General features: G+C 36.7%; 2 protein-coding genes across 2 annotated transcripts in view; one reads left to right on the top strand and one right to left on the bottom strand.

Annotated features, from left to right (window-relative positions):
• Positions 1 to 280: 280 nt before the first annotated feature.
• LOC113640046 (liver-expressed antimicrobial peptide 2) lies at positions 281 to 4182 on the bottom strand. The gene is made up of 3 exons (XM_027142369.2): positions 4033 to 4182; positions 2582 to 2724; positions 281 to 455 (listed from the first exon to the last, which is right to left on the bottom strand). Exons 1-3 carry the CDS (start codon positions 4096 to 4098, stop codon positions 413 to 415), a joined length of 252 nt encoding a protein of 83 aa, XP_026998170.2. The 5' UTR covers positions 4099 to 4182; the 3' UTR covers positions 281 to 412.
• An 8319-nt stretch (positions 4183 to 12501) lies between these two features.
• Positions 12502 to 26445, top strand: part of scarb2b (scavenger receptor class B, member 2b) — a 31923-nt gene continuing 17979 nt past the window's right edge. Inside the window, exons 1-3 of the mRNA XM_027142371.2 lie at positions 12502 to 12975; positions 21220 to 21377; positions 24838 to 24982. Of these exons, the coding sequence (XP_026998172.2) occupies positions 12850 to 12975; positions 21220 to 21377; positions 24838 to 24982 (429 nt within the window). The 5' untranslated portion in view covers positions 12502 to 12849. The remainder of the gene's footprint in view (positions 12976 to 21219; positions 21378 to 24837; positions 24983 to 26445) is intronic.

Here is a 26445-nt window from a genome sequence, read left to right on the forward strand (position 1 = left end):
GCAATACCACCAGGTTAACATCATTTTCATCCTCATCATCAGTTCAGTGAGCTTGCGTTCCCTGTGGATGGGGGCGGAGTCATCTTAAAAGACCACGCCCATCCTGATAGAAATGTTTCATCGCAGTACATGTTTTTTTTTCCTTTAATTTGTCACTTGTTTGTTTGCTTTTCTCCCCACACACATTCCTCATTAAATATCAAATAAGAAAAAAGATCAGTACTGCTGCTTCTGTACTTTAATTAGATTTTTAAAAAATAATAATTTTTAAATAAAATAATTTCTTTTTTTTTTTCCCAATTTTCTTTCATCAGAGTTGTTATTGTACAAAGAAACGTCCTTTTTCTTTCTCTCGTTTCCCAGAAGGTTCTTTTCATTTTCACAGGAAAAGTGAAAGTGATTTTTTTTGTTGTTAGGACGAAGAGGATTTAGGCTGGAATGCACAGATGTTTCTCCTGGAGGAACAGACAGGAAAAATAACAGTAAATAATCCAGATATCTGGATTAAAATAATAACTAGATAGTCATTTCACACAGTCATCTCACACCGCTTTATTTGTGCCTTGAATTTACAGACCTGTGGTGAAATTAATAGGTTTATGTATCCTAATGGATTCACGGACACTATATGGCCAAAGGTTTGTTGATGTTAAAACATTGCCTTTGTATATTGTAGCTTTAAAGTTTCCTTCACTGGAACCAAGAGGACAAAATTTGTTTAATGCCCCATGTACCTAAAGCGAGCTCCAGGAGCCGAGGTTGGAGCTGAAGAACTTTAGTAAGTGAAACACTGACTGCACCCCAGACCTCATCACTTGGTCTGGAGGTCACAGTTTAGATCTACAGTCTGTGGCCAAAAGTTGGTGGAACTTATGGTGGAATAATTATTATCTCCTGTGTTTTTTGAACTTCCCATTTCCAAATGGCGAAACATTGCAGTTATTATAATCTCCCCTTTTCTGATAAGGTTTTCCACAATATCTTGGAGCATGAATATCGGAAGGGCTGGAGGAAGTTTATGGAGAGAAGAAAGTCTGACCCAGCCTCGGATAAGCGGTAGAAGATGGATGGATGGATGGAGGCATTATTTTTACATCAACAAACCTTTTTCCGTAGGCTGTAGCTCTAATCTGTGTTATTAGTTGGTTGTTTTTGTGCTGAAATTTGACCAGAGTACTGTTGTTGAGTACTGGCCATGTTATGTTTATGAAGTTATAGCAGTATGAATGGAAATCACTTTACAGTTCTCAATATTTATCATTCCATTATCTTGGACCATATTTACTCTTTTATGCCAAAGCCTACATTTCTGTGTACTTCCTGTCATTCATTCATTCATTCATTTTCATTCATACCGCTTATCCGAACTTCTCGGTTCACGGGGAGCCTGTGCCTATCTCAGGCGTCATCGGGCATCAAGGCAGGATACACCCTGGACGTATTTACTTCCTGTCATATTTGTACAAAACTCTGACTTATGGTTTATTATTTTTAGTGTAATGATATATCTTCTGATTTTCTTTTCTTTAAAAATCCCTTCTCTTTGAGTTTTAGATTTTTTTTTATTTGTTTGTTTTCTTCAATTTTGATATAGCAATATATTAGTATTATTTTTTTTATTTTCTTTCTATAGTTATTAGCCTTTTGGACTAATCACAAGTTGAACAGGTTTAATCAGGTTTTATTCAGGCATAGAATATGGAGATGTTATGCTGCATCTTTAGGGCGGTCGGGAATAATAAAGGAAACTTTATGGCACCAATAAATGGGCAATATACAGTATTATCGCACAAAATAATGAGCCTACTCAATAAATAGTAGGATCATTATAGTACATTAAAAAAACTGTACTAAAGACTCTTATTGAATTTATTTTACAGTTGAAGGAGCTCTCAGCTTTAAACAATTTTGTGAGTCACAGAATAGAAAACCAGGACATTTCTTTTTCCCCTTGTGACTTTTGGCTAGACTGATACGATTCTGATAAGATTAAAACCATCTCTTAAGTTCTCTCTACTGCTGACTCATTTAATAATTTAATATCCTGATATGTGCTAATCAAATGCTATTGGGTCAATGTTCAGCAATCATATGACTCAATTGTATTAAGTAAACATGTTGGGTTTTTTTTTTTTACCACTGTTTACAAGACAATTATTTTCAGGAACATTCAAGAACTAACAGGAAGCATTGATTTTATATTTATTCCCTTTCATGTGTGTGATATTTCTTTTAATGCAGAAACTTTAAGGTTATCGAATAACACCGGTTTCTCTTTTTTTCTCTCTTTTAAAAAATCAGCATATCGTGTTACAATCGCACTGCGATTCCTACAAATGTACACAATGTGCATCCCCTTGCATAAGACTAGTATATCAGTAATCACATCTATTTTTATCTGTCTTTTGGGCCCAACCTCCATCTAAGTCCCTGTGTACATTGCTACTATTGATACCATAGCGTTTAAGAATGAGCGCATTAATATAAACCTTGCAGCTGGAACTGAAACCATCGCCTGAGGTGGTGTTGTAGAAATGAATCAACAATTTAACAGAAGATTTGTGTCTTTTTTTTTTTTTACCTGCAGTAATTTGTGCCACATTCGTAATTATCTCTGCATCCTGCACCCACCGGCTTCAATGTGTTCCAGCGCCAAAGTAGAGAACGCTTGGCACGGTGTATGAGTCCTGATGCCCAGGTGTCCATTACTGGAGCTGTCTCTACCTGCAGACAGTCAAACAGACAGCCAGACAGACAGAGGTATTAGACTAATAATTATATGAGAAATCCTTGCCCAAAGTGTGCATCGGCTCATTTTAATGTATAGAATCGACATGGTTCATTAAAAAAAACATGTTCCTTTTTTATATTACTGTGTCTAACTGAAACGATAATCCTTAATCAAGCGGAAACGAGTAAACATTTAACGAGAGTGAGATGAAATGGTGAGTCTTAGATGAATTAGAAAGATGTTTCAGTTACATGTTTAATTGGACTACGATTAAGCCAGGAGTAGTTATTCATTGTAATTCATAACCTGTTCATATATATATACACATATAAGAAAATGGGGTTGAAGTTTGATAGGTTATATATGCCAATTTGAATTTCAGGTCATGTTTTGTTAGACATGTATGACAGTATGTATTAAAATATACAATATATTAAAGGTGCTGAAGATGAGAATATGACCCTACTGGGGTAAAAATCTATGGCTGGATCAAGAAGATGTTAAGGTTACTTTACTGATAATTGTATGATTCACTCATGTGCACTAATCATGTTGCAGTCATTTACTAATGTAATCAACATTAATCTACAGCTTTACATGAAAGAATAAAGAATTTAGAATATATTGAGTAAGTGTGTGTGTGTGTGTGTGTGTGTGTTTGTGTGTGTGTGTGTGTGTGTGTGTGTGTGTGTGTGTGTGTGTGTGTGTGTGTGTGTGTGTGTGTGAGTGAGTGAGTGAGAGAGAGAGAGAGAGAGAGAGAGAGAGAGAGAGAGAGAGAGATTACATTACAATGATTGTAAACATTTTCCGAACTCTAAAATCTCAAAGCATCTATGTGAAATTCTACAGAGAGAAATTGGCATGAACTTGTTTTAGTTTGAATTTTTAAGTCACTAATTATTTTGATCTGAGAACCATACAGATAAGATTTGCATTCAGTTGATGCCGAAATTGATCAAAGTGTGAAAATTAAATTATTTAATTAAAAAATATTTTACCACAGAATCATAATATTAATTTAATTGGTATGGTGACACATGTACTGCCCATTGTATTGTACACGACTAATTCTTTCTTTATTTCTGGATATCAATTAGTACAAATGATGTTACTAAATTGAAATGAATATCATTTTAGTAACATCATTTGTACTAATATCTGCTATCAGAAATAAATTAATTAAATAATTAAATAAATAAATTCATTCCTTCATCTATATTAGGCAACCCTAGCCAAAGTGGATCAAAAAAAAGCAGCTCTTAATAGAGGATTGACACTATATTGTATGATGAGTGTCCTACCTGGATCACACAGATTAGAGACACAAGCACAGTAAGTGCAAAGAGCCTGATTCTTGATGGTCTCATGATGGAGAGCAGCTGTATTTATTTTCCGTTTGTCCACAATTGGAACTCACTGTTGCGCGAGTGAAAGTGAGTTATGTGCAACGTGCTTATATTAGAGCAGATAATCTGTCTGATAAGGATATTGAAGGGCAAGGTTCACTTGCGATGGCGCGAAGAGGAACACTTTAACCAATGGAATCGAGACGAAGCCACGTCTACAGTGAAGCCGCAATCAAGTGGGAATTAAAAAAACATAATTGTATAAGAATGTGTGTGTGTGTGTGTGTGTGTGTGTGTGTGTGTGTGTGTGTGTGTGTGTGTGTGTGTGTGTGTGTGTGTAGAACTAGAACTGCAACAACATGACAACATTTCAGTGTAAGGATCCAGCATTAATTGAATGGAATTCTAAAAGTTATATATATTTATATATTATTTATATATATATATCAAACAAAAAAAGCTTGCCATTAAATGTATAGAATATTATTCAGTTATTATTATCAGTCTCAGTTTATTATTCAATTATTATCAACCCTAAAGTTTATTGTACCATCGTTAATCTTAAGGTTTATTATTCAGTAGTAGATTTGTGAGTTATAACTGCAGAGCATCTATTATGAGATAAACATTTATTTTTTAATTATTTCAAATTTGTATTATTTATTTTGTAACTCTATTAATATGATAAACAATCTATCTATCTATCTATCTATCTATCTATCTATCTATCTATCTATCTATCTATCTATCTATCTATCTATCTATCTATCTATCTATCTATCTATCCATCCATCTATCTATTTTTTTCTATTTCTATTTTTCTACCTGGACTAATCAAGACCTTTTCAAGACCAGGATGGAATATTCACGACTCGTCCCCATTCCATCCCAACATTAACTGCACCAGTCAAAAATCTCTACCACCTCTGTTGTTGAAAGGAAGGGTGTGTCCTGCATGTTATCCACATTTCCTGCCTGTTCACTTGGCAGTTAATGCTCATCCTCTGGTGTTTGGATGTACTTTGTGTCCAGTCTGTCAAGATGGGCCGTAAGGGAGGACTCAGCAAGCAGGCTTGAACCTGCTTGAGCTTGGAGAAATGGAAGCTAGGGTGAATACGTAGGACTCTGGGGAGCTTGAGTCGGACCACCACTGGATTGAGCACCTTGGAGATGGGAAAAGGCCCAACAAAGCATGTGGCAAGTTTCCTGCAGACAACCTTAAGCGGCAGGTCTCTGGTGGATAGCCAAACCCCCTGAACAACATGATACGGGGGTGCCGGACAGCGCTTGTGATTGGCCCACTGGGCGTAGCTCCTAGAAGTACTGAGTAGGACCGCACAAGCTTTTCTCTAGACATGTCGGCAACGCTTGAACAGGGCAAGGGCAGAGGGAACCGAGGCCTCCATTTCCTGATTGGAGAACAGTGTAGGCTGGTATCCCTACACAGCCTGGAAGGGGAAGAGACCCGTGGCAGCCGTCAGCAGGGAGTTGTGGGCGTATTCCACCCACACCAGGTTAAAGGACTGTTAGACTGAGGATGGAAATCAGAAGACAGGCTGATGGTGACACCCAGGAGCTGGCAAAACTCTCTCCAGAAGTTAGAGGTGAACTGAGGACCACGATCAGATACAATGTTGCATGGGAGGCCATGCAGATGAAAGACATGCTGGGGCATGAACAGGGCTGTTTACTTGGCTGAGGGACGTTTGCATAAGGCAATGAAATGGGCCATCTTAGAGAATCAATCCAACATGGAGAGGATGGTGGTGAGCCCAGCCTACAGGGGTAAGCCAGTAACAAAGTCTATGGAGACATGAGACCAGGGCCACCTGGGAACAGGAAAAGAACGGAGCAAGCCTGCTTGGTGGCCCTGGGGTGTCTTATGCTGAGCGTAGACAGGACATGCTGCCAAGAACTCCCAGATGTCCTTCTTTATCTTAGGCCACCAGAAGTGCTGCTGGAGGACTGACAAGGTGCGGGCAGAGCCAGGGTGACAGAAAAGATGAGAACTGTGGCACCATTGGAGGACTTGGGAGCATAGATGGTCCGGAACGAACAACCTTCCCTCTGGACAGCCCTCTGGAACACGAAGACTGGAGGTGGCCTGCTGGACCCTCCTTTTGATATCAAGGCAAAGGGCTCGGACCATGACAGAGGAAAGAAATATATGTTCCACAACAGGTTCTCCGTCCTCCATGGTGAATTGCCGAGATAGAGCGTCAATTACAACAGCTTGGCATACTTGGATCCTGGTCGATCGGGCAGTGTGAAATTAAAATAAAGAAGAAAAGACCCAAAGAAATGACCCAAACGGGCTTGCCTGGAATTCAGATGCTTAGCCGAGCAAAGATATTCAAGATTCCAGTTTTCCATCCACACTAAAAAGGGCTGCCCAGCACCTCCAGAGCCAACTGGATGGCTAAGAGTTCCCGTTCGACTAGAGGATATTTCCGTTCAGCCGGGCTGAGGTGCCTTGAGAAGCAAGCACAAGGATGGAGCAGGTTGTCTTTGGCAGATTGCTGAGACAGAATGGTCCCCACGCCCACATCAGATGCATCCACCTCCACAATAAACTGCTGGTCTGGGTCGGGGAGAGCCAGGATGGGAGTTGTCATGAAGAGGCCCTTGAGTCTGGTGCAAGCTTTCTCAGCTTCATTATTCCAGCTGAAGGCTTGGAGTGTGGAGGTTAGCTGGTGTGAGTGGCCAGCGACAGTGCTGAAGCCCCGATGAACTTGCGATAGAAGTTTGCAAACCCCAGAAAGCGCTGGAGCTGCTTTCTGTTATCCGGGAGTGGCCAGTTCCTGCTACCGTTTGAGAGAATAAAGCCCAGAAAGGTGGTTCTAGTGGTGTGGAATTCACATTTCTCAGCTTTCACATACAGATTGAACAGATGATTCTCAAGGAGGCGTTGGAGCACGACTCGAACCAGATATTCATAGAAAAACAAAGAAAAACCCTGCCCCCGCTGGAGATGATGAGGGACGAATGATGCCTGCCTTGAGAGAATCCTGGATGTACTGTGCCATGGTCTCTCTCTCGGGACCGGTCAGTTGGTAAAGACGGCCATGGGGGGTTCCAGGCAGGAGGTCAATGGCGCAGTCGTAGGGCCAATGAGCAGGAAGGACGGAGGCTCTGGTATTGCTGAAGACAAATCCCAGGTCATGGTAGTCCAGAGGCACAGAACTGAGGTCTGGTGGAGTCTGGGGTTTCGAGTCGAGGCAGTGAATGTGGCAGTGGGTTCCCCAGTCCAAGATATTGCCGCTGGTCCAGTCAGGTGGGGATTGTGTTTCTGAAACTATGGGAATCCCAGCATAATGGGCATAATGGGTTGATGTAAAAACATGTTTATAGAACATGACAATGCAGTACAGTACTTTTTCAGTATTCTAGTACTCTACCCTGTCATTTACAGCTTTCACACCACACCCTAAACATGTGGGCCAGAATTAAAAAAAAGTTAGCACATCCTTCATCTTCTTGCATATCCCAAAACAGAAGATATTAAAAACTCATTGCATACCTATTGATCCATGTACATACTACATCGCCAAGAGTGTACTCATATCATGAATATTATTAATTTTTAGTGTTTAATTTCATTTACAAAGCTATCAGGGCCAGTGTGCACTGCTTTATATTAAGTATGTGGACAGTATTAGTATTTTTCTCTTATAGGCATTATTTACACAATGAAAAAATGTCATCTGAGCTGTAGAAAAGTGTCAGATTTAAAAAAAGACTTGCACTGTTTTTGCAGTTTTAGGTACCTTTAATTTCTGCTTCTATAACAGCAGCTCTGTCTGTGCTCATGGAAAGGTCAGGAGGTTTTACACTTTATAATCATTAAGGAACTCATGACTTCCTAAAAACAACAGACTGCATTTTAAACATGGGAAGATTCTGTGCCAAAAAGAAATTTAAAATCACACCGGTGAACAAATGGTTCAAACAGTGCTTCACCTTTTCATTTGTGACATGAACATATAGCACGGCATGAATAAAGTCCTTCAGATCATTATGCTTAAAGCAATTTCCTGGATATTGTTTTCAAGAGATCAAGCAAAGTATAAAGAATAAATAAAGCAATAACTGAATAAAAATTTTGCTTTTCAGAGTGCAATGTTTTCTGCATGACTAATGAAAAGTAATACAATTTGTTTATTGTATTTTCCATATTTTCACCAGTGTCCTTGCTTGCACTTTAAAATCCAATGATGCATTACATTCACTTCAGAAACAAATTTAGCTTTTAATTATTTAGAAGCAATCGCCTTAATAAGATTAATGCAATGAAGGTTTTGCTTTTCAATGGGAATGATTTCGTCATGTCACTAATGATTAGCAATTCAGTTTTGTATTTCATTTCAGAATTTTTCAGTCGTGTGATCGCATTTCACTCTGGAATGGACTTATTTCTTTCAATAATTAACACCAATTATTATCTATTATCAGTTATGACTGCAAATTGTTTAATTCAAAGAAAACTTTTAACAGTATATAGCATAGCTTTACAGAACTCCATATATATATATATATATATATATATATATATATATATATATATATATATATATATATATATATATACGTATATATATATATATATATATATATATATATATATATATATATACGTAAATATATATATATATATATATATATATATATATATATATATATATATATATATATATATATATATATATATTCCTAATGAGCAAGACTGTGGGAAAAAAAAAACACTGAGATGATATGATGAAGAAACATTAACTACAACAATCAAGACCCTGCAAAACATCTACCCGAATCAATCATGACAATGACAATAAATCTTTAAATCTTGTGTGAACAAAATGCAATATTTTCTTCTTTGAATTTGCAAAAAGCAAAAAAATCTCAAAACCTTGAAACCCACCAGGACTAAGCAAGACCCACTTGGATTTGATGCTGTCAGTCCACCTACTGGCATGGTTTTTGAGGGTTGTAAAAAAAACAAACCCCGAAGTGGTTTTCCAGAGGTTCCACACACAAAAACACAATTGTTTTCATGTGTATTTAATGTCTTTGTGTCACATTGTCTTAGACTTGTTCCTTTACATAGTCCTGAGTCCTGTGCTGCTGTATTGTATCTCACACCATGTTCCAGCAGTTATGAAAATGTATTCAAATCTATCCAAAACAGTATAGGTGAATGTCAATAAAACCCACATGACCAGTGAAGCTGTAATTAAAGCTTGTAGTGCCTCTGTGCTATCCTTGTCTTAGCCAGGAAAGTGTTTTTCCATGTCAGAAACCTGTTGGAAGGAAGGGTGTGTCCTGCATGTTATCCACGTTTCTTGTCTGTTTACTTAGCAGTTCATGCTCATCTTCTATTGTTTGAATGTACTTTGACAGTTAGACCTAGATCTTTTTTCTTAGTACTTGAGGGATGTTGGATTGGTATGTGTTTTGTGTTTTGTGTTTTGATACTGGCAGGTTGTATTTCTTAAGCTTGTTGTGATAGTTGATTGGTTGGCCTTCATCTTTTTTCTTCTTGGCCTGGTTTACTCCAGCTTTTTATTGTCTCTGTATGCTGTAAAATTACAGTTAAACCTCACTTGAAGGAAGAGATCTAAACCTTTTTCAGCATAACTAGGCACAAAGTAAACTCCATGAAGACATGACTGGCTGAAGAACTTGAGTGGTCCACACAGAGCCCTGACCTCACGCCCACTGAACATCTTTGGGATGAACTGGCCTCCACACCTAACATCAGTGCTTGACCTTCATTAATGCTCTTGTGGCTAAATGAAAAAAGTGGGAATACTTCTGCAATGTGATCTTTAACAAGCACATATGCTAGCGATGTCAGTTTTCCAAGTCCAGTGGATGTCCAGTGGATGTCTCTTATCCAATATGTGATGATTTTTTCCCAATGATGTGCTTTGAATATGATTCAGATTCAGCTAAAGTAAAGGGTTCATTACTTCTTAAATTGTATAACTATTGAACTTCATCACTACAGACAGAGCATTTATATAGGCCATTTATATTTTGAACTTCCTGTTCAGACCACAAAAAGGAAGTCTGCACAAATGTGAGAGAAACCCTTATACAACTTTATACACATTTTTTGATTATCTCACCACTAACTATTGAGAAGCAGTACATTTTAAATCTCTCTCTCTCTCTCTCTCTCTCTCTCTCTCTCTCTCTCTCTCTCTCTCTCTCTCTCTCTCTCTCTCTCTCTCTCTCATGCACATACGCACACTAAAGTAACTGCTTTGAAACTCAACACCCCATAGCTGACTGTGTCATAACTCTACTAAAAGGAACCACATACATCCATGAGGAACTTCAGAACTCCAGCTGTGTAATATGTCAGTACCAGTAGGAGGGATGTTCAGATTACTTAATAAACACAGTACACTTTGTTTACACTTTGAGTGTTTGCCCAGTATAGTGGTTGTATAGACCTCTCTCTCTCTCTCTCTCTCTCTCTCTCTCTCTCTCTCTCTCTCTCTCTCTCTCTCTCTCTCTCTCTCTCTCTCTCTCTCTCTCTCTCTCTCTCTCTCTCTCTCTCTTCCCTTCATCCCTCGAACTGTTTTATTTTTATAACAAACATAGCACACCCTTTACAAATGCTCCCCCAGAGCTAGTTACTTATATTCTCTCTCTCTTTCTCTCTCTGTCTGTCTGTCTCTCTCTGTCTGTCTGTATCTCTCTCTCTCTCTCTCTCTCTCTCTCTCTCTCTCTCTCTCTCTCTCTCTCTCACACACACACACACACACACACACACACACACACACACACACACACACACACACACACACACACACACACTCACACAAACCCACACACACTCCTGTCTCTTTTCTGAGAATTATATTCAGCCCTAGGTGGAGGTCAGATTTGTATTTGTGCTTTTGTTCTCTGTGGCCTTGCACTGTCTCATGAAATTTTCCACATTTTTAGACACAAGGAGCTTTGTGTGTGTTTGTATGTATGTGCGTTTAGGTGGGGGTTGTATAATTAAAGTTGTGGCAGAGTCTTTCACTTGAGAATTTATAAAATTGTCCATTTAAGAATTTAAAAAAGTTAAAGGTCAGCTTAGTGTTCAAATCGTTCCCTATGATGTAATTAATTTGAACTTAAGTGAAATGTCAACATCACCCTAGCTTGTTAAAAAAAAGGAACTGGAAACAAAGGACCTTTGTGAGATTTACTTTAATTTATTCATCACTTTAGACATTAGTCCAGTGTTGAACATAAGAACTCTAAGTGTTAAATCTGAATTAGCAGCTGTGTGGGAAATCATTGTATTCCTAAAGTTCTTGTATGATATCATTGCCCATTGTCTTCTGTGACAGGACTGTGTGTGTGTGTGTGTGTGTGTGTGTGTGTGTGTGTGTGTGTGTGTGTGTGTGTGTGTGTGTGTGTGTGTGTGTGTGTGAGAGAGAGAGAGAGAGAGAGAGAGAGAGAGAGAGAGAGAGAGAGAGAGAGAGAGAGAGAGAGAGAGAGAGAGAGAGAGAGCGCGCATCGGGGTGAATACAGTATAGCTAAGTGTGTGACCTTGCAGAGCTGCTCCATATACACACAGGCATTTCACCGAGTCTCCCTCCCACACACTGGATTCAGTGTTGCCAGATTTTTCCAACGTTATTTAACCTTATTTTAATCACACAACCCTGAGTGCAGTAACCTTAGATAAGTTAGATTTACTTCCTTTTTTTACATTAATGTATTTAATGGTGAATGTGTGGTTAAAGCTTAATATCATACTATGAAGTCATAATTTTAAAAAAAGTGTGGATTTTTAACCTATAATCCCATTAAATTAGACGGGTGAATACTTATGTAATGCACAGCATATCGATTCCATATATATCCTGTCTTAATTTCAGTAAGTTAATATCTTAATCATGCAAAGAATACATAAATGTAAATGTGTTAGATAACAGTAGTATAAGTTAAACTGTGTGGTATGCTTTTAGGATTTTTAAATATTATTTACTGTTTTTAAAGCTTTTCTTGAATTTATAAGCCATGACCCATAATAACATTTATTACATTTTATAATTTATTTTTATTTATTATTCATTTTAATTTTAACCAATGTTAACCAATTATTGTAATCTATCTAAAATTATCAGTATTATATTATCTGTTGGAAGCAGTCAACACTGGAAAATCTGGCACTTTGACTGCTTCAGCTACTCAAAATAACATCTCTGACTAATAATATCGGTCTTGAAGAGTTTCTGGCTGTTAAGGAAGCAATCCATAAAATCCATGCAGTCGTTTTTAATCAATTCTGGGGAAATTGACGGAAAAGGTTTCAAACTTATAATCCTGCAATAACAACTTTGAACTATTTAATCTGGCAACCCACTCAGTTTAGTCCCTCCCACTACCCACACTGCTCATTCATAGATACGGCTGAGCACGCTGGACCTGCAGATAGCACGCTTCTGAAGTCGCACAAACTTCTGAAGTATCTCAAACCTAAAGTTTGAGGTTAAACTTTTTGCCTTTTTCAAGCTGCTACCTCCCTTTGCGACGATCTTCTCTAAATAGTTTCCCTGAATATTTTTGCTGAGGAGGAACAAAAAAAGTGAACTTGAGAAAACACATGGTTTCAGACTGAGTGTTGACGTTTGAGTTTACCAGAGATTTGTCTTTAGACTTTTTTAGAATTCAGAGCTTTATGCTTTGTTGTGTTTATAGTTTCAGATTTTTTTAACTTTAGATTCTTTCACTTTTGAGGTTTTTCTTGAGATTCCCAATATTTGGATGATGAAGTGCAAGACCTGTTTAATCTATGCCTCCATAGTAACAGGTGTGCTCATGATCGTAGCAGGCTTTGGCATCCTCTTCACTGTTGATCTGAAAACACGGATGGAGCAGAAGCTGAAAGCAGTAAGTTTTTACAAACACCATTGTACAACACACACCTGCATCCTCTTTGTGAGCTTTTATTTGAGACTCTGTTTCAATCAGAGGTTTTAGTTGAAATGTTTGGCGTTCTTTCATGTGCCTTTCAGGTGTTTTTCTTCTCTATGATGCAATGACAAATAATAATAAAAAAGAAACGAACCAGTTATTTTACTTGCAGGAAATGGAATACAATGTTAAAATAGCGTTTTGACCAGTTCTTTTTTATTTTTTTATTTTATTGTTTGCTGTGATCATTGATTTCTCACTAGGTACTCAGCAGTGTCCTATTTCTTCACTTTCTGGCTATATGTACAGTTTTATACTGAACGTAATACAGGCACTGTTACTATAGACTATTTAGACATAGCAACATATATTTTATATGCTTTGAAAAATCATTTGAACGGACTTGGATTGAATCATGGAATTTCTAGGCAGTTTCAGAATGGCTCTTGTCTACATTTATAACAGAGCACATTATATTTTGGCTGATTTTCAAAGTTGTAAAATAAAATGCTATTGTAATTGTAATTGTAACTTGTGGTTGCAGTTGCTCAGTGTGTCCTACTGAAAAGAAGGTCATGAGCTCCCTGTTTTGTACTGCTGAGCCTTTGACCCTGGTCCTTAAACTAAAAATTATGATACAGTGAATAAACTAGTGGCACAATTGTCTCACTAAATTGTCTCACTAAAATGAGTAATGACATGACACCTTTTACAAATCTGTTTTTAAGATCTGATTCTTGTATTTACACAGCTGTAAAAAAAAAATTATCACATCAATACCAATTATGTGTAAAAAAATTGACTTATTTATTCCAAATAAGAGCAATCAGATGGGCCACCTCATTTCAATCACTCAGGAGCCAGACCTTTTAGAACGTGTCATTAATCAAAAGAATGAGAATAAAATATTAAAACATATCAGTAATCTGCTGCTGGCTATTTGGAGGTGCACATTCTTCAGCTCCATTTTCCATTTAAGCTTGCATTACTGATTTCAGACAATTTGCTAATCAAATGGTGTGCAGATTTCATGTAAGTGTACAAAAGTTCATCATAATAGTTACGTTCAGTTCAGTAACTTACTTTTGTGTACTTCTGACTCAGTCCCTCAGCCCAGTCCCTGCAGGAAAATACCCTCCAAGGTGGTGCATATCACATGAGACCAGCTTGACCATATTATAAAACGTTTAAACGTTTTCAAGGCTAAATCGATTTCAGAATGCTGTTAGTGGGTCATCATGTAGTTAACCAAAATCAATAGAATGGCTAACATAACGAATTAAACACAAGACTCATCAATTTTTATTGCTGTCATATTGACAGGAAATTAGCCAGCATACAATAAATCAGGATATACAGCACATCCACATTCTTTTTATTTACACAATTAATCCAAACAAAGGATTACAGGACAAAACAATTTACTGAAAAGGAAATAAATAAAGTATTTCTGATTTCTTATAAATGCTATGTCTATGGAAGTGTATAACCTACAGCTAGAGGTTATTTCACTCAGACCATCATTTCCACTACTAAAATATGATCCACACATCTTGAAAATGTATTTATTGTATTTATTTCAGCCCACACCCATATATACTACCGATACCAACCACACCCATAAAAACCACCGAAATGATGTGATGCTCTTGGCATCATGATCATACACTCCAGGCCTACAATGACATCCATTATGAGCTTTTATTAAGACCTATTCAGTTTAAAGTGGAGTCACTGTTACTAGCCTAATTCCATTATGCCACAGCTAACTGTCTTGATTAATTAGTTAGTTGTAATAGGAATATGTGTAAAAAATCGTTAAGGAGAGAGCCTTAAGTTAAAGGCACTTCATTTTAATGACAGTTCTGCTTGTATCAAGCTTAAATTGGAGAAACTGCAGAAGTTTGCAGGAAATTAAGCTTGAATTTGCAATTTGTGTTTGCTCAAAAATTTATTTGGTCTAGCATGACCAAAAAAGGAAATCCGTCTTGTCTTAGAAATAATGCTGACAAGCCTTAGAAAACATGTTTCAGATGAAAATGTTTGCATAAAAGCATGTATCAGCATGTCTTTTTTGTTAAGATCACATACCAGAGTTGCTTTTGTGTTTTTGTGTGTTTTCGTGTTCGTTTGACAATGGACATTGTCTCAAAGCAGCTTTACAGGACATAAGAAACATAAAAAAAAATTATATTATACAAAGATTAATACAAAAATTCAAGATTAATACTAGACTTATATTTAAATGTGTTTGTATTTATGAACATTTGTATTTCATTTGTATTTAAATGAACAAGCCTCAGGTGACTGAGGCAACTAATTAAAAATATATTCATTCAAATATATTCAATTAGACTGTAGAGGGGAAAGAATATCAGGATATCACTCTGAATTTCTCAATAATTACATTTAGTCAGTAATTACATTACGTGGTTAGTTGTATTAATTTATAGTTACGTTAAATACTGTGGAACATCCGCAAATCAACTTTGTTCCTCTTTCTCAATCATTTTATAGTAGAATTAAACAGCACTGTGTAGTAAAGTTTGCTTTTTTTTTTGCACACGCAGAATCTGCACAAACAAACCGAAAAAAATTTTTTTCAAAATTATGTTCAAAATAAAACAATGTTAAATTGTGACTTACATGTAAAATTTGTTAGATGTTAATGTGGCTATAGAAAACTGATTATCGTTATAGATATATAGATGTATTTTAATTTTGTTACGGCTGTGCGTGATTGGCTGAGACACTTGGATTTAAACCTAACAATCGTTTCATACATCTTATCTCTCATTCAAACCGTTTAAACCGTTATCTGTAACTCATTTCTTTTATCCATGGGAAAGCATTTATGTAGCCACATTCACACACTCCCACCCAACCCCCAACCACCACCGGTCACCCCTCCAACCCCTGAAAAAAAACTCCCGAGACCCGCGCCCCTATTTCACACACTTCATTCTTGTTCACTTTCACCTACACACCCTCTCAGATCTGTTTCATGTCTTTCCCCTCCCTTGATCTAAGGAATGTAAACTACAATAAGTGCTGTATTTGGAGAGAAAGACTGTTGATGATGGATGAACAGATAGAAATTTGCATAAATTTGTATACAATAAATCTAATCAGGAGGGGGAGGGGAATCCACATCAAACCAAGACTCAACAGTCTAAAAATAAAAACCCAAACAAACAGAGCTGTAGTTGTTATGGAAGAGAAATTTTTTTTTTTTTTTTTTTTTTTGGTATAATGTTTGTCCTGGACGTTGAAGACGATGTTTTTTTTTTTTTTCTTCAAAGTTGAAAAAATCCTTTTGATCTTAAAATATGACAAAAAAAAACAACAACAACATTCACACACACACACACACACACACACACACACACACACACACACACACACACACACACACACACACACACACACACAGAGCCAAAGGGCCCCCGAACACTGTCAGATATCCTTGTGGGAACATCTGTCTGGCCCCCCTTACAATTTAAAAACATTCCCACCCAGACATCACACAAAAAGCTGTACACACCAAAACAAATCACAAACCAAAACATTCATACCCTACACACCCTCTCAGTTTTCCTCTCACATTGTAAGTAAATTAATTGTACTTCATAAAGCACACATAAAAACAAGGAAAGCAACACACAAAGATCACACACACAAATGTGTGTTTAAGAACATCCACTGACATAAATATTAATGGTGATTGTTTTATAACCTTGACAAATCTCAAGCACTACTTTCTCATTATTATATGCATAAATTTTAGTGAGGCATTAATATTATATATTAATATATAACCCAGATGATTTTCACATGATTTATATACACTTGTTGACTCAATTCACTTGTTTGTTTAACCTCAGCTGTTCATTGTGGCCTCGAGTCATATAATTTGCTCACTTCTGTCTTGACTTGACATAATGAAAGGACACTTGACATGACTTTGCAACAGACTACTCAATTACCCATACTTTCATAGTTAAAAAGATTGCGTATAAAGTCTATATGATTTGCGTATATTTACTGTAGTGTTTATTATTATGGCTCTGTTATGTCTAATTTAGGCCTTGAAATGTAAAGTTGATGACTTATTTATAACTTCAGTTGAATGGCACGACATTGAGCTTACTTGCAATTTGCATAAAAATGAATAGGTGCTAGCTTTGTGCATGGATACTACAGCAGGGGTCAAGGGCACAGTTCCTCAAGTCGCTGCAGTTCAAAGCCATTGCATATCGTTGGTGCATTCACATGTTCCTCTTTTGAAATTCAGTCATGTCATGTCATATTGTGTTCCACTGTGTAAATAGATAATAAATCTTTTTGCGAAACTGCGATCAGTTAATTTATGCTTTTATTCACATTCCTTTACACATCCATTCTATCTCTTTGTTTTGTCATGGACAGGATCTTACCTGCGTATTTATTATTTTTGGTGGCGTTCAAGATCTGAAATATACTCAGTTTTGACATTATTTCTGAATTGATATCAGTTTTAAATTGAGTATTGTTATGGCATTAAAGTTGATTCAAGGTGTTGAAATTTTACTGAAAACTTTCAACTTTATATACATGGACTCATATTGGAACACTTTATTGGTTTTATAATAACAACTTAGTTATAACACAGTAACAATAACACAGTAATTTGAATGATGGATGAACCTGTAAATTGATGGAGTTTAGTTGCTGGTTAAGTTTTGTGTGTGTGTGTGTGTGTGTGTGTGTGTGTGTGTGTGTGTGTGTGTGTGTGTGTGTGTGTGTGTGTGTGTGTGTGGGTGGGTGTTAGTGTCTCTAGTACTTTGTAACTTTGTAATATTCTGACACAAGAAAGTCTTGAGGGGAGAGTGATTTGCCTTTTGTATTTTTAACAAGCTGTCTTTTTGTCCTAATAATCTGCATGTTGACAGAAAAACGGTTTATATCTGTTATAATTAATAACAAGAGTTTGTAGATGTTACTGCACATCAAGTGCTAATAGAGAAAAAGTATGAAGTGCCATTTTTCCTAAATAATGAAGATTTCCTAGGGGCACAGTGGCTTTGTGGTTAGCATGTTTTGATTACAGTTTACATTTCTCTTCATGCTTCTGGGTTTCCTCCATGTCACCTGGTTTCCATCCCAGTCCACAGACATTTGTTGTAGGCTAGTTGGCCTGTCTAAAATTATATGTAGTGTGTGTGCTCTACAATTGGTTGGCATCCTGTCCAGTGTGTCCACTTCGACCCTATGTAGGATAAGTGGTACAGAATATGGGTGGATGGATGGATGAATGGATGATGGTGGTGCTATATTGTGGTATAAGAGCAATAAGAGCAATAAGCGCAAGCTGTTAATCGAAAATCAAATCTGTCTGTCTGTCGACCTGTCCGTCCATTTGTCCGTCTGTCAGTCCGCCCATCCATTCATCCATCCATCTATCTATCTATCTATCTATCTATCTATCTATCTATCTATCTATCTATCTATCTATCTATCTATCTATCTATCTATCTATCTATCTGTGACTGCTTCTGTCATCTACCTCCATTTCTCATGTGTAAGGAGTGTGAATATCACCAGATGTTAAAATGTCACATTCTTTTATGGGAGTGGTGCAAAGATCTTTCTTGGTAGTAAGAGTGTTTGAGAACTTTCAGAGAAAGTTTCACACGTTCTCAAACCTTCTTCACACGTTCTATGATATCCTTCCACTTTTTCACTTATCCTCTCTCTCTCTCTCTCTCTCTCTCTCTCTCTCTCTCTCTCTCTCTCTCTCTCTCTCTCTCTCTCTCTCTCCCTCTCTCTCACACACACACACTCTACTAGCTATGCTCCTTTCTGTCTACTGTGAATCTACTAACTGGTCCACTTAATGAATACATGGCCACTGTTCAGTAGCAGTAGCTGATTGTGATGAACTTTATCTGAGCAAATAAACTTCCCTTCTGGACTTTATCACTGTTTGAAAGACTCTTTTGGGAAACATCCTGAATGTTTACATAGCCAGTATTTTACAGACCAAATTTTATGGCTTGCTTTTTTCTTGTTTTTACTTGTTTTAATGAACCTGAAATATCTTCTTCTTTATGTTTGTCTCATAGTGATCATTATCAGGGAATAACTGGAGAAAAGGAGTGTTAAGTGTTAATAATTTGCTGTCACCCTCCTGCCAACACATTTGTGAGAAACAAGCTTGTGCCTAATTTCCTTACGTGTTTTGTTTAAGTCTCACTGATCCGATAATAATCTACATTGTGTATTGTATATTAAACAGTATAGTTGTGTGGAATATAATCTTGGGAGCTTTTCTGTGTTGCTGGGACACAAGCTTGCTAGGCAATAAAGCGACTAATTATTGCCCTTGAATCTTTTGTTTACTGCTTTAACTTTAACAACAATGTTGACTTGGTTTTCATTAATCAATGTGACGTTATACTCAAATGACCACAAATACCCTCCGTTTGCTCTTCATATGACTTCATGTGTGTTACTTAATGTTCCCAGTGGGTCTAAATTTCTCCGTCTCACTTTCTGTTTACTTCACAAATGTGTTAATACTAATAAAGTTTTAAGGACTTTCTCCTTCCCTTTGTCTGTCTGATTCATGTTTGTATCTTTTTTTAATCAATGCCTTTCTCTATCTATCTATCTATCTATCTATCTATCTATCTATCTATCTATCTATCTATCTATCTATCTATCTATCTATCTATCTATCTATCTATCTGTCTGTCTGTCTGTCTGTCTGTCTGTCTGTCTATCTGTCTGTCTGTCTGTCTGTCTGTCTGTCTGTCTCTCTGTCTGTCTTTCCGTCCGCCAGTCCACCCACCCATCCACCCATCCATCCATCCATCCATCCATCTATCTATCTATCTATCTATCTATCTATCTATCTATCTATCTATCTATCTATCTATCTATCTATCTATCTATCTATCTATCTATCTATCTATCTGTGACTGCTTCTGTCATCTACCTCCATTTCTCATGTGTAAGGAGTGTGTCCGTTTGTCCGTCCGTCAGTCCGCCCATCCATTCATCCATCCATCCATCTATCTATCTATCTATCTATCTATCTATCTATCTATCTATCTATCTATCTATCTATCTATCTATCTATCTATCTATCTATATATCTATCTATATATCTATCTGTGACTGCTTCTGTCATCTACCTCCATTTCTCATGTGTAAGGAGTGTGTCCGTTTGTCCGTCCGTCAGTCCGCCCATCCATCCATCCATCTATCTATCTATCTATCTATCTATCTATCTATCTATCTATCTATCTATCTATCTATCTATCTATCTATCTATCTATCTATCTATCTATCTATCTATCTGTGACTGCTTCTGTCATCTACCTCCATTTCTCATGTGTAAGGAGTGTGAATATCACCAGATGTTAAAATGTCACATTCTTTTATGGGAGTGGTGCAAAGATCTTTCTCACACGTTTCACACGTTCTCAAACCTTCTTCACACGTTCTATGATATCCTTCCACTTTTTCACTTATCCTCTCTCTCTCTCTCTCTCTCTCTCTCTCTCTCTCTCTCTCTCTCTCTCCCTCTCCCTCTCTCTCTCACACACACACACACACACTCTACTAGCTATGCTCTTTTCTGTCTACTGTGAATCTACTAACTGGTCCACTTAATGAATACATGGCCACTGTTCAGTAGCAGGAATTTAGAGACTAAAGATTGTGATGGGAATCTTTCACAGAATAACCCTAGTTTGCTTCTGGCATTTTCCATCCGTGGGACTGAAGAAACCTTTTAACGCATGAGAAATTGTCACTTGCATGCAAATTTCTTTAACAAAAACAAAAAAGCGCTGTTTCAAATGAAGCCTGGTGGTGTGCTGATATGCTGCTGTGATAGTGGTTTTTGAACAAGACATGTAAAACAGCTGTTGTGTACGCACACTAAGCTAATATGTATAGATAAAAACATGACACACATTTCTTGTGGATGTTATAAATGCTTTAGTTCTTATTACAGTGCTATATTGTTGTGCTGGAGGTCATGTACATTGTGCTGTTGTTGCCATGGGAGACAGTAATGGCAGCTAGGGGTCTGAAAGCACATGGGTCACGTGATTGTCACCAACTAAAGTTGAGTGTGTGTGTGTGTGTGTGTGTGTGTGTGTGTGTGTGTGTGTGTGTGTGTGTGTGTGTGTGTGTGTGTGTGTGTGTGTGTGTGTGTGTGTGTTGTAGGAGATCACGCTGACTGAGAGCAGTAAAATGTTCCAGTCATGGAAGAATCCTCCCCCTCCTGTCTTCATGGAGTTTTTCTTCTTCAATGTCACAAACCCAGATGGATTCATGGCTGGCGAGAAGCCACATCTCACACAAATGGGACCATACACTTACAGGTAACACACAAACATGGCATATAGACTGCTTTAGACAATAATAATTGATCTGAAAAGGAGTTGTAAGTAAACACCTATTATACAGACCCAGATAATATGAATAATCACCAAATAAAAAAACTAAAATGAATTAACCTACAGCATACCAAGGCCAATTTATTATTATGTTGGGGTTTTTTTTATCGGTTAAACGACTCTATACAACTTCTAGCTCACTTAAGTGTGCAGTTGGTCTCTAGATCAAACTGTGCTTGAAAGGCAGTCTGTACATACAGGGGCTTTTAGAGGCAAGAACAGCAGATAGCAGCCAGTCCACAAAGGACATATCTGGCATGTGTTCCTGTACACCACACTAGTCAAAGTCCAATCCTGCATGGTCTCCTTTTATAAAGTTTTCTTTTTCTTTAATCACGATTAATGCTACAAATCAAACTATATTACACAGAAAGGTTAATTCAATAAGGAATCCCAATGCTTGGTGGAACATTAAATCTTTCTGCACCTCAAATTAAAATAATAAAGAAATAATGCCTATAGATAAAGAACAGTGACGACCGATGCGTCCTTCGGATATTTCTTAAAATGGTGGAAGCACAGTTCTCTTTTATCACTTTCATCTTTTGGGCTGGTTTCCTGTTTATTTCTCAAAATTAAGAGCATCCAAAGAAAATTGATCTGAAAATTGGTGATGTCGGTTATGTTATGCTAAAAACTAGCTATATACTTACAGCTAGCTATTTAAATAATTGGAGCAATGTATAAATAAATAAACTGGAATTTGTGGGAACAAACATGTTGCCTATGTAGTCTTAAAACAAGTGTCAAGGCCAGATAGATATTATTATTATTATTATTATTATTATTATTATTATTATTATTATTATTATTATTATTATTATTATTATTATTATTATTATTATTATTATTATTAACATTAAAGCATAAATACATGCTGTGCTTAAATTTAGTGTCAGATTAGAGTGATTTTTATTTAGATTTGATCTGGGTTCTGCCAATAAAACGATATTTTGTAAGATTTCCCAATTCACATATTACTATTTCTTGATCATTTAAATGCATATAATAAAATATTGGATAAAAAAAGAGTTGACTGGCAGTGTAGCCACGTACAAACAAACTCTTAGATTGACTTATTTTAATCTCTTATCACATGTCTGCAAAGTCTGACGCACATGAATCATGTAAGTTAGATCAGCTTTCACAGATGACGCTCTCTAGCAGCATCTGTGAAAGCTGACACTAGACACTAGAAAGCTAGACGCTCTCTAGTTGGTATCAACTTCTCTCAATGAGCGTGTAGGCAACTTATGTGCATGTGCTTCAGTGCACAACCTTAACTTTTACTCGAAACAGAAGTCACTTATCAAATTTCCTTTTTTCTGCAGAGAGAGACAAAACTTCTTTTCGTCTCTGTTGCATAAACTGTTTTTTGCATAAAAGTTAGATTTGATGGTTTGATACACTGACAACAATGTGTTACATTACATGAATTGTGTAAATGTTTACATTTCTGGATATTACAGTCAATTGTTCAGCATCTCTATGATAAAACCTTTTAGCTATCTTGCTTACATCTTACCTCGCACATTTTCACTGTAAATACTGGAGCGTGCAAAGCTGCTATGACTTGATTGGCCGTCTATATTGTTGATTATTTCAGGCGATGTGTCCCTTCAATATTTATTGCCACTATATAACATATTTCATTGAAATAAAAACACATAACAGAGTGTTATTAGTTGGTAAGGGACCTGAATCAGTTTTATTGAATTATATTTTTTTATATCTTTATTATACCATTACACCAATCCAGAGATTGTACAATATAACAAAGCACCGGCTCTGTCAGGCTCTGGTGCAAGACAATTAGACAAAAAGAGTACATAAAAAAAAATACAGAACAGATGCACAGACAATGAGTACAAACATGTGCAGTGACAGTAAGTGCAGGTCATAGTAGATTACTTTACCATTGACTCAGCTGGTACTATGTCTTCTGTGTGTCATTTTATGTGTTATCTTTACCGCTTTTAGTTAATATACGTAGAGAACACCTGGATAGGTGGAGGTCTTCTCTGTAATGAAGAGGAATGAAAGTCAGTCAAAGTAAGACAGAATACATGTGTATGAATTAGAGGGCGGGAAGTAGAACAGTGAGGTCACAGGGGGCTGATGTCAAAGACATGAGGCAGAGATGGAGGTAGCAGAGATGAGATGAGGATGTTGCGGTTCTCTTCAGGAGTGACGAGGATGGACAGGGTTAGGAACATCAGAGGGACAGCTCAGGTTGGCTGTTTTGGGAACAATGTCAGAGAGGATTGATTGAGATAGTTTGTTCATGTACAGAGGAGGGAGATGGTCATATTGGTAGAAGGATGTTGGAGCTGCCAGGTAAGAGGTCAAGAGGAAGGACAAAGATATATGGATGTGTTAAATGAGGACATGAAGTTAATTGGTGTGAGAGTAGAGAATGTTTGGATAGAGTTAGGTGTAAACGGATGATTCGGTGTGGCGAGCCCTAACGAGAAAAGCCCAAAGTAAAATAAGAAAGCCTTTCAGTTCTCTGAGTGAAGAATAATGGGATATTGTTTGTGAACTTTTCTTTACTGAAACCATGTACGAGTATGTAACAATGTAACACTGAATGTGGTTAAGTTCTTCTGCTCTTCTGAGCCTTTTATCATTCGGGAAATACTACAAAGATAAATCTAACGTGTTAACTACGAGACTGCAAAAATGAGTTTATTATTGTAAATGTTTTAAATACTTTAGTACATCTGACACATTAAATCTCTAATTGGTTAAACTGGTTAACACTTAAAGTGACGTTCTGATCAATTAAAAAAAACATGTATTTAACACATTTGCAGTTTCAGTTTGACTTAAACAACTCAACATTGCTCTAATTTGCAGGGAGAAGTGATGCAATCTCAGCTTACATCTGGAACTGATTCAAACTTTAAATAAAGATTTTACAATATTGGAGGAAATATCACTTCAATGTCTAATACACATTCTGTTCGTTGTGATTTTATATTATGATATTTTTTTATATTGTATGAAATTTGTATAAATATGTACTATGTAGAAAATACATTACGTTGCAGTATTTTGTGGGAGCATTATTTTACCAATTTGAACTGTAATCATTTACTTATACTTATATATATATATATATATAAAACATTACTGAAACATTAATGAACACTTTATTAACTAGCACAGAGTCATATCATATTCAGTACCTTGTTCACTTTTATTTTATTTCTTATCCTTCCATATATACTATAGACTTAATTGCTGAATGATCTGATCACATTTATTTCTTTTAAAAAATTTCTACAGAAATGTGCAGATAAATAGTTCCGTCTGATTAACCTAACAACAGTGACTTTCTTGAATTACATTGTATTGCATTGCATTGCATTGATTTATTTAGGGAGTACAGACCCAAGGACAATGTCACCTTTGTGGGAAATGGAACAGTTTCGGCTCTGACCACCAAAACCTTTGTGTTTGTGCCTGAAATGTCAGCCGGAGACCCGGGATTGGATCTCGTAACTACTGTTAACATCCCAGCTATGGTAAGTGTGTGTGTGTGTGTGTGTGTGTGTGTGTGTGTGTGTGTGTGTGTGTGTGTGTGTGTGTGTGTGTGTGTGTGTGTGTGTGTGTGTGTGTGTGTGTGTGTGTGCACGCACATAAAATATAGTTCTGTATACGGTAAAAGCAAGATAAAAAGATTTCATTAACGATTGCATGATTTTGGACCATAAACAGGCACATATAAAGTATATATTAATAAGCTTCAGAAGAAGGTTGATGTTGCTGAGTATTGTGGAAATTCATTTCCTTAGATTAATATAGTATGTTATAATGTATTTTGGATTAAAATAGAGTGATTAAATGATGCTTCATTAAATCTGAGCCACAAATTACCTTTTAACAAACAAAATAGTGAGCTATATTTAGTAAGTGTTTGGGTGAAGAAGCCTATTCATGTTGGGGGAATAAAGCCTATTCGTGTGATTGTGAAAAAAAAAATAAAACAATGTTGTGAATTGGCACAACAATTATGAACTTGCACTTAAAGTCTTAAAGGAATATACCACCTTAACTCCTTATGTCTGTGGTATGAAGGTCTCTGAAGTTTTGTGAAAAGTCCACTTCTGAACTCTATTCATGCAGCACATTCATTCATGAACAAAATAGCAACATGCAGGTATTAACCAACAATAAATTTCAATTTCTTAGGAAGAAAATAAGAGCATCTAAATGCATGCTACAAGCATGCTAACTGTTAGCACTTCTGAAAGTTTTTAATGATCCAGTGCATTTAGAAATTATCTAGTAGTAATACGCTTGAGTGTCAGGACTTGTGTAAGTTTGCAAAATCTTTCTCTGTTCAGTGTGGACACATATTTTGATGATAAGAAATCATGATTACCAAACTAGTCCAGTCATTATTACACAGTATTGCATTACCAGTCAGCAGCAGTTCAGTGGGGTGAATACATAGCAGCCCATTAATCAGCCGAGTCAGTACTCAGCTTTAAGGAAATCTATAATAGCCATTTGCACATTCATTTGTATAAACAACATTATCACAAAAAAGACATTTAGATTAATAATATGTAGATTTATTGAAGCCAAGATGAAATACTACACCGGCCAGCTAAGAGATCGAGAACGGAGTGTTCATCTTTTAACAGTTTTATCTGTGCATGCTAGTGTGTTCATAAGGGAGGTGGTGGCTCAAGTGGTTAAGACTCGGTTATTGATTGGACGATCAGAGTTCAAGCCCAAGATCGGGGTTCACTGGCAAGCTGCTGCTGTTGGGCCATTGAGTAATTCCCTTAAGCCTCACTGCTCCAGGGGTGTTTTATCATGACTTGACCCGTGAGCCCTACATCCAAAGTTAGGGTACGCTAAAGAAGAAATTTCACTATGCTGTAATATATGTGACAAAATATATAAATAAAATAACAGTGAGTTAAGATTACCTTATAGTTGAGTACCTTATACAGATCACTACACTTCCTGCTTCAAA

This window comes from Tachysurus fulvidraco, chromosome 21, assembly GCF_022655615.1.
Source record: "Tachysurus fulvidraco isolate hzauxx_2018 chromosome 21, HZAU_PFXX_2.0, whole genome shotgun sequence".
NCBI classification, from domain to species: Eukaryota; Metazoa; Chordata; class Actinopteri; order Siluriformes; family Bagridae; genus Tachysurus; species Tachysurus fulvidraco.